This window comes from Mirounga angustirostris, unplaced genomic scaffold, assembly GCF_029215605.1.
Source record: "Mirounga angustirostris isolate CCGP_5_RB_7025 unplaced genomic scaffold, mMirAng1.0.hap1 SCAF_2, whole genome shotgun sequence".
Lineage (NCBI taxonomy): Eukaryota > Metazoa > Chordata > Mammalia > Carnivora > Phocidae > Mirounga > Mirounga angustirostris.
Genome location: NW_026991710.1, coordinates 6,787,554 through 6,801,961, shown reverse-complemented (window position 1 = coordinate 6,801,961; position 14,408 = coordinate 6,787,554). Strand labels below are relative to the sequence as shown.

The window sequence follows — 14,408 nt, the reverse complement described above, 5'->3', positions numbered from 1 at the left end:
GACTGTGTTCCATGACCACAACAGAATTAAATTAGAAGGTAATTACAAAAATATAAGTAGAAAATCCTCGTATGTTTGGAAATTAAGATGTTAAGTGGTGTACATGCGAAGTAATGAATATGTATTTCCGAGTAACTGGAGAGACATAAAGAAATCACAAAGGAAATTTTTAAATAGTTTGGATTAGATGATAATGAAAATACTACATTAAGATATACCAAAATTTGTGGAATACAGGTAAAGCCATATTTCGGGTAAAATTTATAACCTCAAATGCAAATATCTAAAACAGGGAAGGCCAAAAGTCAATAAGCTAAGATTCCATCTCAAGAAGTTGGAAGGGGATTTTCATTGGAGAGCATCAGCAAGGCCAAAGTAAGTTCTGTAAGAGATTAATGACATTGATAAACCTCTTGTGAGACTGTTCACAAAGAGAGAAGGAATTAATAACTAATATTAGGAATTAAATGGATAGACCCTGAAGCATTAGAGAGATAAGAATATATCATGATGTGATATATTTGGAAACTTAAATGAAATGTACAAATGCCTAGAAAGAAAAAACTTAACCAATAGTGATGTAAGAAAAAATAGAGTATCTGAATAGTCCTATTCTATTAAATAAGTTGAACATATAATTAAAAACTTTCCAACAAAAGAGATTCAAGTTTTCTTTAAGGGAGAACAATGCCAACTCCGTGTAACATTTCCAGGGGGAATACTTCCCAATTCATTTTATGAGATGAGCGTATCTTTGATATCATATCCCAATAAGAACTTTACAGGAAAAAAATTGCATGCCAATGTCATTAAGGAACATAGATATAAAAAAATCCCAAATAAAGAATTAGCAAACAATTTCAAAAATAAACATAACAGTATTTCAACAATAAAACATAAAAAGATAATATGTCAAGACCTAGCTGAGTTATTCCAGCGATGGAATATTGGATTAACATATGAGAATCAGTCAAGGTAATTCCCCTTATTTACAGAATACATTTTGGACAAAATCATATGATTATTTTGATATATGCAGAAAAGTCATTTGATAATCTTCAGTATCCATTTATGGTAAGAAAACTGTAAAAACATGTCTAGCCAACTTGGAATAGAAGGAAATTTTCTTACACTAATAAAGGCTACCTACCAAAACCTACAGCAGTCGTCATATTCAGTATGTTAATAGGTTTTTCTCTGAGCTCAGGAACAAGACAAGATACATGCTATCACCACCCTGAGTCAACATAGTACTAGCAGTCCTAGCTAACGCAGTGAGGCAAACAAAAAAAATTTTAATGTAAGATATAAAGATTGGAAAAGATGAACTAAAACTGCCATCTGTCACAGATGTCATGAATGTATAAACCATCTAAAAGAATCTATAAATAAACTTCAGAATGTGTGAGTGGAGTTGGCTGCCAGGGTCTCTGGATAAAAGGTCATTGTACTTGTATACTTGTAATACTAAATGCAAAGTTATCTTTCTATATAAGGTCAATACACTAGAAGCAATTGTATTTGTAGAAAATGAAATTTATAGGCTATACCATTTAAAATGTTATAAAAACCATTAAATACCTAAGAATAAGTCTAATGGGAAATGTGCAATGTCTCATCTCCTTATTATCTACAAAAAAATCTATAAAATTTTGTGGAGAAAAATTAGACACATAAATGGGGGGTATTCCGTGTTCATAAATTGGAAGACTCCACATTATAAAGGTGTTCCCTCTGTATTGATCTGTAGATGCAGTACAAACCCAAGCAAATCCAAGCAGGTTTTGTAAAATGGAAATTGCAGCCTACTTCTAAAATGTATAGAGAAATGCAGAGTGCTGAGAATTCATGAGATCATCTTCCAGAAGAAAAATGGGAGCACGTAATCTACTGGATATCAACACTTAGAGAGTTACAGGGGTTCAGACAGTACAGATTGGGGCAAAGACAGAAAAATAAATCAGTGGAAGAGAAATGAGACTTCTGAAGTTGACCCATACATATATGGACGCTTACCTATGGCGAAGGGGTGGCTGGAGATCTGAAGGGAAGGGATGTCTTTTCAACAAATGATGGTCAGATCAGTTGGAACCCCCTGGGGTTGGGAACTGCAGATCCTGGCAGGCTGGTCCTCGGCTGTGATTGTGCTCTATGGGAATGGGCACCGGTGGTAGCCTGATGGGGGCTGCAGACTCCAAGAACAGTGCAGATGTGCATGCACATCTGTGTTTTTGTGCTTGGAAAATTGTATGTGAAATTTGCTTAAAACAGAATGCTTTTATGTGTTGCATCTTTCCGGAAACATGGATTCTTGGGGTAACAAGGAAGGAAAGTACTCATCTTGGCAACCATAAGAGAACCTTTTTGCTTATGTGTATGGCCATGAAATTTCTACAGTGATAGCTTAAGTTACAATTGCTACAGCTTAGCTGTTCATGTAAAGCAGAGGCTTACGGTTCAAGAGTTGGTATGTGTATTTTTCTGCTGCCGCTCCTCCTTGGGGAATTGTCTTAGGGATAAAGTACAGACTGCACTCTCCAAGGTGGCAAATGCTACATCTATATCGACACTCGGACATTTTCATTCCATTAAAAGTGAAACTTGAACACTGCTTTACCTCATATACACAATCAATCCCACGTGGATTGTAGCTCTAAAGATAAGAGGTAAAACAGTAAATATTCCAAAAGATAACATGCAATATAATCTTTCCACCATTTTAGGATAGGGGAAGATTTCTTAAACAGGAGAGAAAAGCACTAGTTTAAAGTAAAAGAATTGAAAAATTGGAGGACGTTAAAATTAAAGACCTCATACAAAAAAAAATCAGTTAATGAAAGGACGAACCAGAGAGCAGAATATTAGCAGTGAATGAAATTGACAAAGGGCTCATATACAGAACACATTAAGAACTCCTACAAATCAATAATAAAAAGACAGAAAACCTCTTACAAAAATGGCTAAGAGATGGAACGGGCGTCTTCAGAAAAATGGCCAAAAGATACATAAAATCATATTAGTATTCCTCAAAACGTTAAAAATAGAACTCCCCTATGATTCAGTAATGACAATCCCGGGTGTTTACCTCCAAAATACAAAAACACTAGTTCAAAGGGATACATGTGCCCCTACGTTTATAGCAGCATTATTTACAAGAGCCAAATTACAGAAGCAGCCCGAGTGCCCCTCGATAGATGAATGGATAAAGAAATGTATCTCATACATCTCTCATAAAGGTGTAAATTGGTGTGATAATTTAGGAAAATTGGCTTTATTAAAACTGAACAAATGTATCTTATGGTTGCAATGTATATATAAACTTGCATGAGTGTGCCCTGGAAGACTTGTGTAAGAATGTTTATGGGGCACTATTAGTGTTAATCCTAAACCGGAAAGCACTGGAGTGTCCATCAATAGGAAGGCGGATCAAGTGTGATATATCACATGTTGGAATACCACACAGCAATAAAAACAAACAAATTACAGTTACGTGCTACAACGTGAATGCATTTCACATCCATGAAAAGCACAACGAGATGAGAGACAAAAGCAACACATCCCTTATGATTCCACACACGGAGCTTTGGTGAAAGCAGTCAGGCTGGTGGTGATCTTTGGGGAGAAGGGGAGGATGATGATTCTGAGGAAGCGCAGGGTGGGGGGGTTTCTGGGGTACTGGAGTATAGGTCGATTCTTGACCTGGGTGAAGTTGCACAGATGTGTGCATTTTGTGATGATTCCCCAGACTGCACTGTGCAATTTAAAGATATGTGTCATATTTTCATTTTCAAAAGTTAAGACTGTCATATTCAGTAAAATGCTTTGGACTGGGCTCAAGTTTTTCTGCACTCCGGTGGGAAAATGCACATTTCCAGTTGTCCGTAAAGGGTCTCCTTCAGCCTCTCTGATTCCCCTGGAGAATATTTTCCGAGGTCCCTTCTGCTTTTCAAGAGCTTAGAGCTGCTGCTCCAGTTGGACTCTGGGAGGAATCGGGAAGCCAAGCTTGCCCCGTGTGAGGGAGTGTGCCCCTGCCCGCCCCTCGCGCACCATCAGGCCCCGTGCCCCGAGGAAGGGGAAGGCCTCGGAAGCTGTAGCAGGCTCAGTACATTGGAACTGTTGATGTTTTAGCTAAGAGCCGGGGGCATGCTGCCCTCTGCTCGCTGCTCGGAGTCGCTGCCCACCGGGGCCTGCTCCCGTGGACCACAGTTGCATCCGAGGACCAGCCTGGCAGGGGTGTGCAAGTCCCAGCCACTGGTGCCCCACCGCTCGGCCTTTCTGCAGCCTCGATTAAATAAATAACAGTAGAATGACAATGGCATGGGGACCCATTCAGTACATGTCGATCAAGCACCTGTCCTGGGGCTGGCACTGAGTTTTCATGAAGCTTCGCTGTGGCTTCTGGTGGGGAAACCGTGGTAAAGTAAGTAAACCAGACTAGATACTTTCAGGAAGCGCTAAGTGCTGGGAGGAGCTAGGACCGGATGCAGAGACAGCGCTGGGAAGGGGCCGACTGCAGCAGGTGGTCAGGGAAGGCCTCAGTGAGGAGGTGCGCTGCTCTTCTGGGGCCACAAACTGGAGCGCCTCGAACAACAGAAGTGATGCTGTCAGAGTTCTGAGGCCAGAAGTCCAAAACCAGAGGGAGAATCTGCTCCGTGCTCTGCCCTCCTGGCATCTGGCAGCTGCCAGCCACCCTTGGCCTTCCCTGGCTTGTGGCAACACCACTCCAGTCTCTGACCCCAACTTCACATGGCCTCCTTCTCTGTGTCTGCACATGGCCTCTTAGGAGGACCCCAGTCACTGGACTTAGGGCCCACGCTCATCCAGGATGAGCTCACCCTAACTTGATTACCTCTGCAGACAACTTCCAAATGAGGTCACGTCCGAGGGGGTGGTAATACAGGAAGCCTGTCGGGGGCCAGCTTAGGGGGCTCTGACAATCCAGGTTCCAGATAAAAATAGCAACAAAGGCCAATATCCCACAGTCAGTATGCACCCGGAGCGTCCAGTAAACCCCAAGGCTGGGGCCCCTGGGGAGGAAGGGTGGCAGGGGATGGGGGTCATAGGTCGAGAGAAGCCACTCAGTGGTGTGGGACGCCTGGTGCAGCACCACGGGCCTTGGATGACCTATCCCCTGGTTTGCCTGGGACTCGGGGCGCTCCTGGTGCACAGGACTTGCAGTGCTAAAACCAGGACAGTCCCCAGCAAACTGGGGGGTGGCGGCTTTCGTGTAGACCCCCTCCTCATTCACCGGCGGTTTAGCCACAGCATCTCATGTTGCCATGTCATTTCGCGACAGGCCGGTAAGAACAGTCACCATTTATTGACAGCCTGCTGTATGCCGGGCCCTCTGCTAAGCATTTCACACACATTCCGTGTGTGCCCGGCTCCTGTATGAAGGAGGTATTATTACCGTCCCATCTGTGGCCACAGGCCCTTCATCGTGACCATGCCACCTCTTTCCCACAGCCCTATCATTTCTCATTCATTTTTTGAGGGATGATTAGCCCCAATGGGCCCGAGGAGCATCAGGGAAAGGAAGCTGACTGTTATTAAGTGCCTGTCAAGTGGCTACACGTGCGGCCAGACCCTTACATGTAATAACGTCCTTCCCACTGCACCAGAAATAGACAGCAATTACTACCCTCATTTTTATAGGTGAGGAAGCTGAGACTAGGAGAAGCTAATTGACTTGATCAAGGTCACCTGGCGAGGAAGCCAGGCTCTGGGACTTGAATCCTCGTACGTCTGTCCCTCGGTTGCACTGGCCCCTCAGCAGCAAGGTGCCACGCTGGTCCGTGGTCAGCCTGTTTTTCCACGAGCCCAGCTGCTCTCAGTGTGTGTGTTTACGGTAGAAACGCGAATCCTCTGGCTTATGTGTGACTTTGCCGCTAATTCCCGTTTCTTTGTACCTTAAGCGTCTTTGCCTTTCTGGTGAGCCAGGAAAAGTTATTCTGGGCTGAGATGCAGTGAATGAGATCCTCAGCTTATTAACTGGGCCACGTATTCCTTCTACTAATTTTTTTTGAAGGAAGCCTCCCTGGCGGTTAACAACTGGGGTGCATATCAGCTTCACTGGAAGCACATTGATTGGTACCCAAAGTGTTTCGGGAACCATGCTAGAGGCATCAGGAGGCCAGGGCAGGAAAGAAATGTTTGATGCCTTCACAGTCTGGTGGAAAATTAGACAGTAAGAACTAGTGCCGTCAGCACTGCTTTGCAGGGCCCTGCACGATGAGGGAAGCATGGGGCCGGTCCAGTCTCAGGCCCCCAGCAGTCCTATGAAGTGAGGCTCGGTTCTCATCCCCATCTGTGGAGAGGGAAACCGAGGCTGAGAGACCCTAAGTCCCCACCCAAAGCCTCATAGGGAGGCCGTGTGGCTCCAGAGTGTGCCGTCTGTGCTCCCAACGTGCCATGAGTCAGCCTGGGGCAAGTGCATTTGTAGATGTTGGTAGGCCTGTGAAGGGCGTTGAGAATGGCCGTGCCCAGCTGCAGGTGGAAAACTTTCTTGAAACCGACAAGCACTCTATAAAATGCTGTAAAATGGGTAATACAGCATCTGCCTGACCTGAGTGCCATGATTTACATCAAGAGGCACTGATGTAAAGCTAGTGGGAAGAGCTCGAGTTCGAGAATCATAGACCTGATCTCTTGGGCAAAATAATCCCTTTGGGCGTCTCTGGACGTCACTTGGTGATTTGGGAAAGTCACTCCATCTGTGCCTCAGCTTCCTCATGTTTAGAATAAGGATAATAATAGTACATTTACTTCAATGAGTTATTACAAAAATATATAATATACATAAAGAGATAAGAAGGATCCCTGCTACTTGGTAAGCACTAGATAAGTTGTCTGCTAACACCACCATTACCATGCACTGACACCTCCTCCACCAACACCTTCACCTCCCTCACCATCACCACCACTATCACCTCCATTACCACCATCACCACCACATCCTCCTCCACTACCATCACCCCCACCATTACCACCAGCATTACCAGCATTACCACCATTACCACCATCACCACCACCACCACATCACCATCACCACCACCACATCACCACTATCACCATCACCACCATCACCACCACCATTACCACCAGCATTACCACCATTACCACCATCACCACCACCATCATCACCATCACCACCACCACCACCACCATATCACCATCACCCCCACCATTACCACCAGCATTACCACCATCACCACCATCATCACCACCATCACCATCACCACCATCACCACCACTACCATCACCACCACTACCATCACCACCACCACCATCACCACCACCATCATCACCACCATCACCACCACCACCATCACCACCACCACCATCACCACCACCACCATATCACCATCACCCCCACCATTACCACCACATCACCACCATCACCATCACCACCACCACCACCATATCACCTTCACCCCCACCATTACCACCAGCATTACCACCATCACCACCACCACCACATCACCATCACCACCACCACATCACCACCATCACCATCACCACCATCACCACCAGCATTACCACCATCACCACCATCACCACCACCACCATCACCACCACCACCACCATCACCACCACCACCATCACCATCACCACTACCACCACCATATCACCATCACCCCCACCATTACCACCAGCATTACCACCATCACCACCATCATCACCACCATCACCACCATCATCACCAACACCACCATCACCACCATTACCACCATCATCACCACCATCATCACCACCACCACCATCACCATCACCACCATCATCACCACCATTATCACCATCATCACCACCATCACCACATCACCACCATCACCATCACCACCATATCACCATCACCCCCACCATTACCACCATCATCACCACCATTACCACCATCATCACCACCATCATCACCACCACCACCACCATCACCATCACCACCATCATCACCACCATCATCACCATCATCACCACCATCACCACCACCACCATATCACCATCATCACCACCATCACCATCACCACCATATCACCATCACCCCCACCATTACCACCACCATCACCACCATCATCACCACCACCACCACCATCATCACTACCACCACCACCATCATCATCTGTTTCCCTTTCTATGAAATCTACCTCCCAGCCATACCTTATGGATGACATGAAACAGGGCATGTCATGACATGAAAGCATCGGCCATCTGTGCAGATGCTGGGAGTGGTGTTGTGGCTATCCTGCTGTTCTTGAGAGGGCACGGCAGAGGGAAGGGCAGAGGGAAGGGCTCTGACCAGTCTTCCTTGAGGATGAGGGCCATCTCACTGCCCAGGGTACTCCTCCCTTGGAGAAGACAGCCCTCTCACGGCTGCCATGCTTCTTTCACAGGCATCGCCCTCAGTGCACTCCCCATGTACCTGAACGAGATCTCGCCCAAGGAGATCCGTGGCTCTCTGGGGCAGGTGACCGCCATCTTCATCTGCATTGGCGTGTTTGCCGGGCAAGTGATGGGCCTGCCTGAGCTGCTGGGAAAGGTAAGTGTGGCTCGCCTGCCCACCTTGACCCTTCTCATTTCATGCCATCCTCTCAGTTCCCTGTGTCCCTTCCAGGACCAAGGGTAGTCAGAGGTGAGCCTGCCTCCAAAGTCTCGTCTCTGTGTCTCGGGATTCCTAAGCATTCAGGCCTTTCATTTATTATTGGAGAACAGTTGTTGAATTCCTTCGACTGCATTTTTTCATTTTTTTTTTAGAACATAAACAATACATAACAAATGCAAACCTTACAGAATGTTCAGATCCACCCACCCAATAGCTATTGTCAGCAGCTCAATTTGTATTTATTGAGGTTTTCTTCTTTGCTTATACAAACCTATATAAACATATGTAGTTTTTAAAATGGAACCATGCCATGCACATTGTTCTACAGCTTGCTATTTTCATTTACTAAAGCTGGGACATCTTTCCAAGATGTTTTGCTTTGTTCTACCTCACTCTTTCTTTCTTTCTTACATAAATATGTGGTTGCACAGTCTTCTGTTTTGGGAAGTGGGAGGGCCTGACTTGGAATCCCAGTTCAACAGTTTACTTGTTGTGTGGCCTTGGCAAGGAGGAAAGCCTCACCCAGGGTGGGGAGGGTGGGATCAAGGAAGGCTACCCAGAAGAGGTGGTCTCTAGATGAAGCCATGAAGCTGAGCAGAAGTTAGTCAGGTAAAAGTGGGGTTTGGAGAGAAGACATTGCAGAGAGAGGGGTAACAGAAGAAAAGGCCTGCGATGAGAAATGGCCCTGCCAGGATTCAAGTACCTTGAAGGCTGAGGGGAGAGCCTGTGCGGGGAACGTGAGAGGCGAGGTGCCTGTTCATTGAGTCCCAGTAGATTTCGTCCTGGTGCACTGGGGAGCCCAGTGGTACTTGAGCAAGGGAGTGATGTGGCCAGGTCCAAGTTAGAAGATGGCTCTGGGGTAGGGATGGTGTGGACATGTGGACTGGGGCGGGAAGGGTCGGAAGGGAGGGGAGGACCCAGCAGAGACTAGAGAGAGGGACTGAGGCGGTGGCCCTGGGGAGATGGGGAGGGGATGGAGTCCATAGACTTGCTGCCTCCCTGTCCCACCAGGATGAGGGAAGAAGAGCCTGGCCTTCCCACGTACCCTGGAAGATTGGAGGGAGGGAGGAGATGAACCACTGGTGATGGTGGGATGTCCACTGCCCTGCATGGTCTGGTGCTTGGACAGAGCACATCTGGCAGACCCTGTGAGCTGCACCCCTGCAGGGGGAGGCGGCAGTTGGAACAGACATGACAATGCGCACATCACACAGTACTGATTTTTTATGCCATCCAAACCCTCACAGCTTCCCTGTGAGTGGCTCACCTCTGCAGTTGTGGACGTGGAAGCTGAAAGACATGAGGTCGAAAACTGACTCCTATAAACATGGAGCTGAAACCAGGCCTCCGGTCTGTCTGCTTCCAGACCCACATATGGGGCATGTCTTACACAGCTAGGAACAGGACACGCTGGGCTCCCTCGGAGTGTAAGCAGGATTCTGGCACTGATTCTGATGTGCTGGTTCTTTCCCCACATCAAACAGTTCACACCAGCCAGGTGTCCTGCAATTCAGCTCAATTCTGACACCATCCACCTGGACACACTGTCAGACCCCACGGGGTCGGGGCTCAGTCCCACGAGCCTGTCCCCACTTCAGATGCCAATTGCAAGTCCAGGTTGTCACCTGCGCTTCTGATCAACTGGTTATAAATCAGTGGTTCCTACGATCTCCTCCTTGGGTTTGGTTAACTGGTTAGAGCAGCTCACAGGACACAGGGCCCCAGTCTACTTACGAGATTACTGGTTTATCATAAAAGGATAAAACTCAGAACCGCCAGATGAAGGAGACAACCGGGGAAAGGCATGCGGAGGGCAGGGAGGTCCCTGCCTTCTTCGCAATGTCACTCTCCCAGAATCTCCCATGTTCACCAACATGGAAGCTCTCCCAACCCCATCCTTTGGGTGGGGGAAGGGTTGTGGAGGCTTCATTACAAAGGCAGGGTTGTTGAGATCATTTTGGCAACTGAACTCAATATCCAGCTCTCTCCCCTCCCTGGAGATTTCAGGTCACTTGGTAGCTTGGCTCTGATGGCATCCGACCCCCATCCTTCGACACTGTCCCAAAGTCACTCACTAACATAAACTCAGGCGTGGCTTAAAGGGGTCTTTGTGAATATCAAGACACCTTTATTACTCTTTTTTTTTTAAAAAAGATTTTATTTATTTATTCATAAGAGACAGAGAGAGAGAGAGGCAGAGGGAGAAGCAGGCTCCCCACTGAGCCAGGAGCCCGATGTAGGGCTCGATCCCAGGACCCCGGGATCATGACTTGAGCCGAAGGCAGATGCTTAACCATCTGAGCCACCCAGGTGCCCAACACCTTTATTACTCTTATCACTTAGGAAATTCCAAGGGTTTTAGGAGCTCTGTGCCAGAAATGAGGAAGACCAAAGATATGTTTCTTTTTATAAATCACAGTAAGACTGTAAGAGCTTAGGTAGGGAGAGCACAGGGCCCCTTTATGCCTGAGCCTTCATGACCCTAGAGCCAGCTTCTGCCTCATTCAGGGAAGGTTAATAAGCAGAGGAATCAAGCATGGCAAGACGATGGGAGCTGGATGACATTTATCACTTAAAAATATTTTCCAGTATTTCCTAATGCTTTTTATTGTGTTAAAATATGCATAAGATTTAGCATTTTAACCATTTTGAAGTGTATTGCGTAGGCCTTTTTTACACTTCACCTGATCCAGGTCACTGCAGAAGCATCTGCTTCTCATCTTTCATTATCAACCCTTTTGGGTTATTTTGGCGACGGTTTTGTTTTTCTCTTTTGCAAAAGCAAAAACAACTCACACTTTACATCTGTGGTTGTCACATGCGTGATGATTTCTATAATTCATGTGAGCATGGTGGAAATAGTCTCCTTACCAAAGTGAGATCCCACATTAAAGAGACTCTTTTGCTTTTTGTTTTTAAAATATTTAAAAATTGTAAAAGTCAACATAATTGTGTGACAAAAATAAAAACAATGTAACAATGACAGCCTCTGTCCCTGAAATGTAAAAATGTGTTTTAAAGTCAACAAATATAGGACTGTTGTCCTCCCTGACTAAAAAAGTAAACAAATATCTGCCTCCATAGAGGCTAAGCTTTTCTCTTTCAAGATAAGTTCCAACTCCTCATCGCACTCCTCAAATCAGCGTCAGGTCCTTCCTGCCGCTGGGAGCCTGTCTTAGCTCAGGCTGGGCAGCTTCCAGACAAGACAGTTTGTACCCCTCACAGTTCTGGAGGGGCGAAGTCTGAGATCAGGGGGCCAGATCTGCAGAGGGCCCACTTCCTGCCATGTGGGCCGCCGCCTCCTCAGTGTGTCCTCAAATGGGGAGAAATCCTCTTTTCCAGGTCTTTTCGGATAAAGGCATTCATCCTATTTGTGGGGACTCTACCCTCACGACCTAATCACCTCCCAGGGGCTCCATGTCCTAACATCATCACCTTGGGGTTAGGTTTCAACATGTGAATTTGCCGGGGGGGCGGGGGATGCAAACATTCCATCCTAACAGTTCCCTCGGTCTTTCTTAAACATCTGTCTTGTCTCTTCATTCACTCACTCCTTTACTCATGCGGCACATTCTTGAGTACTGAGTTGGATGCTGGAGTTACAGCTTTGGGCATGTACATAAACTAGGTATATTCTGACGTTTATGATGCTCATGGTCTGCAGGAACTGTGTAACCCTGGGCAGGTCACCACCTCCGTGAGCCAGCGTCCTCCTTGGTAGCAGGCATGCTTGCAAGCCCCACGTCCCCAGGCTCCACTCCAACATGACTTTCCCTGGGGAACATCTCTGGCAAATAATGACACTGTTCAGCATGTCCCCGGAACAGACACCTTATGCAGGAACCTGTCCCATGCTATCATTTCTGTTTGCTTCTGCATCTTTTCCCTCTGGTAGATCTTGTCTTACTAATGTGTATGTACGCGAAATCCAGAGGTTGCGAGTTTATTCCCTCATTCAGCAAATATTTAGAAAGCTGCTCTGTGCCACATGTTGGGCTGGTTGCTGGTGGCCCTGCACAGAGGAGATCAGACACCAGGACTTCCCTCTGGGGAGTTCACAGGAAAGACAAGTAACCAAAGATCACCAGCATGGTGGGGGAAAGGTAGGGCACTGTCCTAGAGCAGGGTGCCAGGAATGGTTGGTTTTCCTGTAGAAGTGACACTGAAACTCCTGCCTTGAGGATTAGTAGGATTTACCCAGGCCAGGCTGATGGAGGGTGAGAGAGGCAGAGGCAGGAGTGTGTTCCAGGCAGAGGGGACAGTATAAGTGACAGCCCTGTCATTTGTGCAGAGGCAGAAGCCCCAGGGGGACTGGGGCACTGAGAGGGAGAGTGGGGGGGGGCACTGGAAAGGTATGCAGGGGCCACATCCCGAGGGGCAGGAGGTCCACGTACTGCGAGTACAATGAAGGGTGGGCAAGATGAGGGGGTTCGGTGGGCCTGTGGAGGCTGGGGGGACATGCCCTGTCCAGTGGGAACAGCTGCTGCTGTTTCCATGGCAGATACTGGGCTACAGCTGATAGATTTTCTGATTTCCAAGAGAAGTTAGAATCCAGGTATTTATGTCGTATTTCTTGATTTTTAAACATTGGAAACCAGTTGACCTTAAAAAAACAACCACCTTCCATTTGTGGGCTGGACCCTGCCTGTGGGTGACTTTTCACACCTTGGTGGCGAGCAAGAGCACCTGTGGGGTCTTACCTTTATTCAAGAGCCCTGAGCAGTCATCCACAGGTGCAAGTAAGGCAACAAGAGGATGCGATGTGCGCTTGAGAAAAAGACGCCTGGTGGCTCAGTCAGTTAAGTGTCCAGCCCTTGAGCTCGGCTCTGGTCTTGATCTCGGGGTCATGAGTTCAAGCCCCACATTGGGCTCCACACTGGGTGTGGAGTCTACTTTAAAAAAAAAAAAAAGACTCAGGCTGCTGTGTGGAGAGAATATTAGACCACAGCCAAACCCAGAGAGACCGCACTGGTCCAGTGGGGAGACGGGAGCTTGGATTAGAGTCGTGGCAGTGGGCACGGGTTCGCTTGGTGAGTAGTGGGGCGCGGTGTCCAGGGGAGGAAGAGTCAGGGTAAGTCCTGGTGTCTGGCACATCAGCCAGGTGGAAGGCTGTACTAGATGCTGAGATAGGGAGCCCTGGAGGAGAAGCAGCTTTGCAGGGGACGAGATGACAAGGTCACTGAAATGAACTGCCCAAGTCACAGAGCAACTTGAAGGCAGAGCTGATTTGAGGACCCAGGGACCTGGCTTCCCAGGCAGGGGTACCCCCCACAGCAACCAGGCTCGCAAGCCTGGTGCTGACCAAAGGCACAGTGCCCAGGCGTGCCTCTGGCCCCGAGCCAGCTAAGAAGATGGCCCATTGCTCCCCAGAGGCTGTCTTTTCCCATCAGGTTGGATTTTTCCACAGTCTTGGACCTGGCTAGAGGATATGTAACTCAGTAAATGCCTTATTTTCAAAGCCATGCTCCAGGAAGGTGGATATTGGGCTTCTGGCACAGGGAGGAATGTCCGATGGAAACTTTTATGCATCTCTGAGGGCATTTATGATACTCTGGCTACGTGAGACCCACAGTTATTTCACCTGAGTGTCAGAATCTCATTCTCTCTGTTTTCATCGTATTTCTCATTTATCTTCAAAGACAGAGACAACTGAGCTTGTGAGAGAAAAAAAAAAAAGGTAAAGAGAGCAGGACTGTGTTTCCATGCAAGCAATTGCTTTGAAATGCAGGGGCTGGAGGAAGTAGTGGGAAGACTTTAATAACAGACCGCCAGAAGGCAAGACAGGGAAGTGAATGTAGGAATTAACACTTGTGCC

At 47.3% G+C, this 14,408-nt stretch overlaps 1 protein-coding gene across 17 annotated transcripts in view; it reads left to right on the top strand.

The window, feature by feature from the left end:
* SLC2A9 (solute carrier family 2 member 9) overlaps nt 1-14,408 on the top strand; it is a 231,812-nt gene that overhangs the window by 95,436 nt on the left and 121,968 nt on the right. For 16 of the 17 annotated variants that reach the window (XR_010409283.1, XR_010409284.1, XR_010409285.1 and 13 more), the window contains one exon: nt 8,385-8,530. The exons of the other annotated variant lie outside the window; for it this stretch is intronic. Coding sequence is in view for 13 of the 16 variants with exons in the window: in XM_064584279.1 (XP_064440349.1) it covers nt 8,385-8,530 (146 nt within the window). In the remaining 3 variants the exon portion in view is untranslated. The remainder of the gene's footprint in view (nt 1-8,384; nt 8,531-14,408) is intronic. 17 annotated transcript variants of the gene reach the window in all.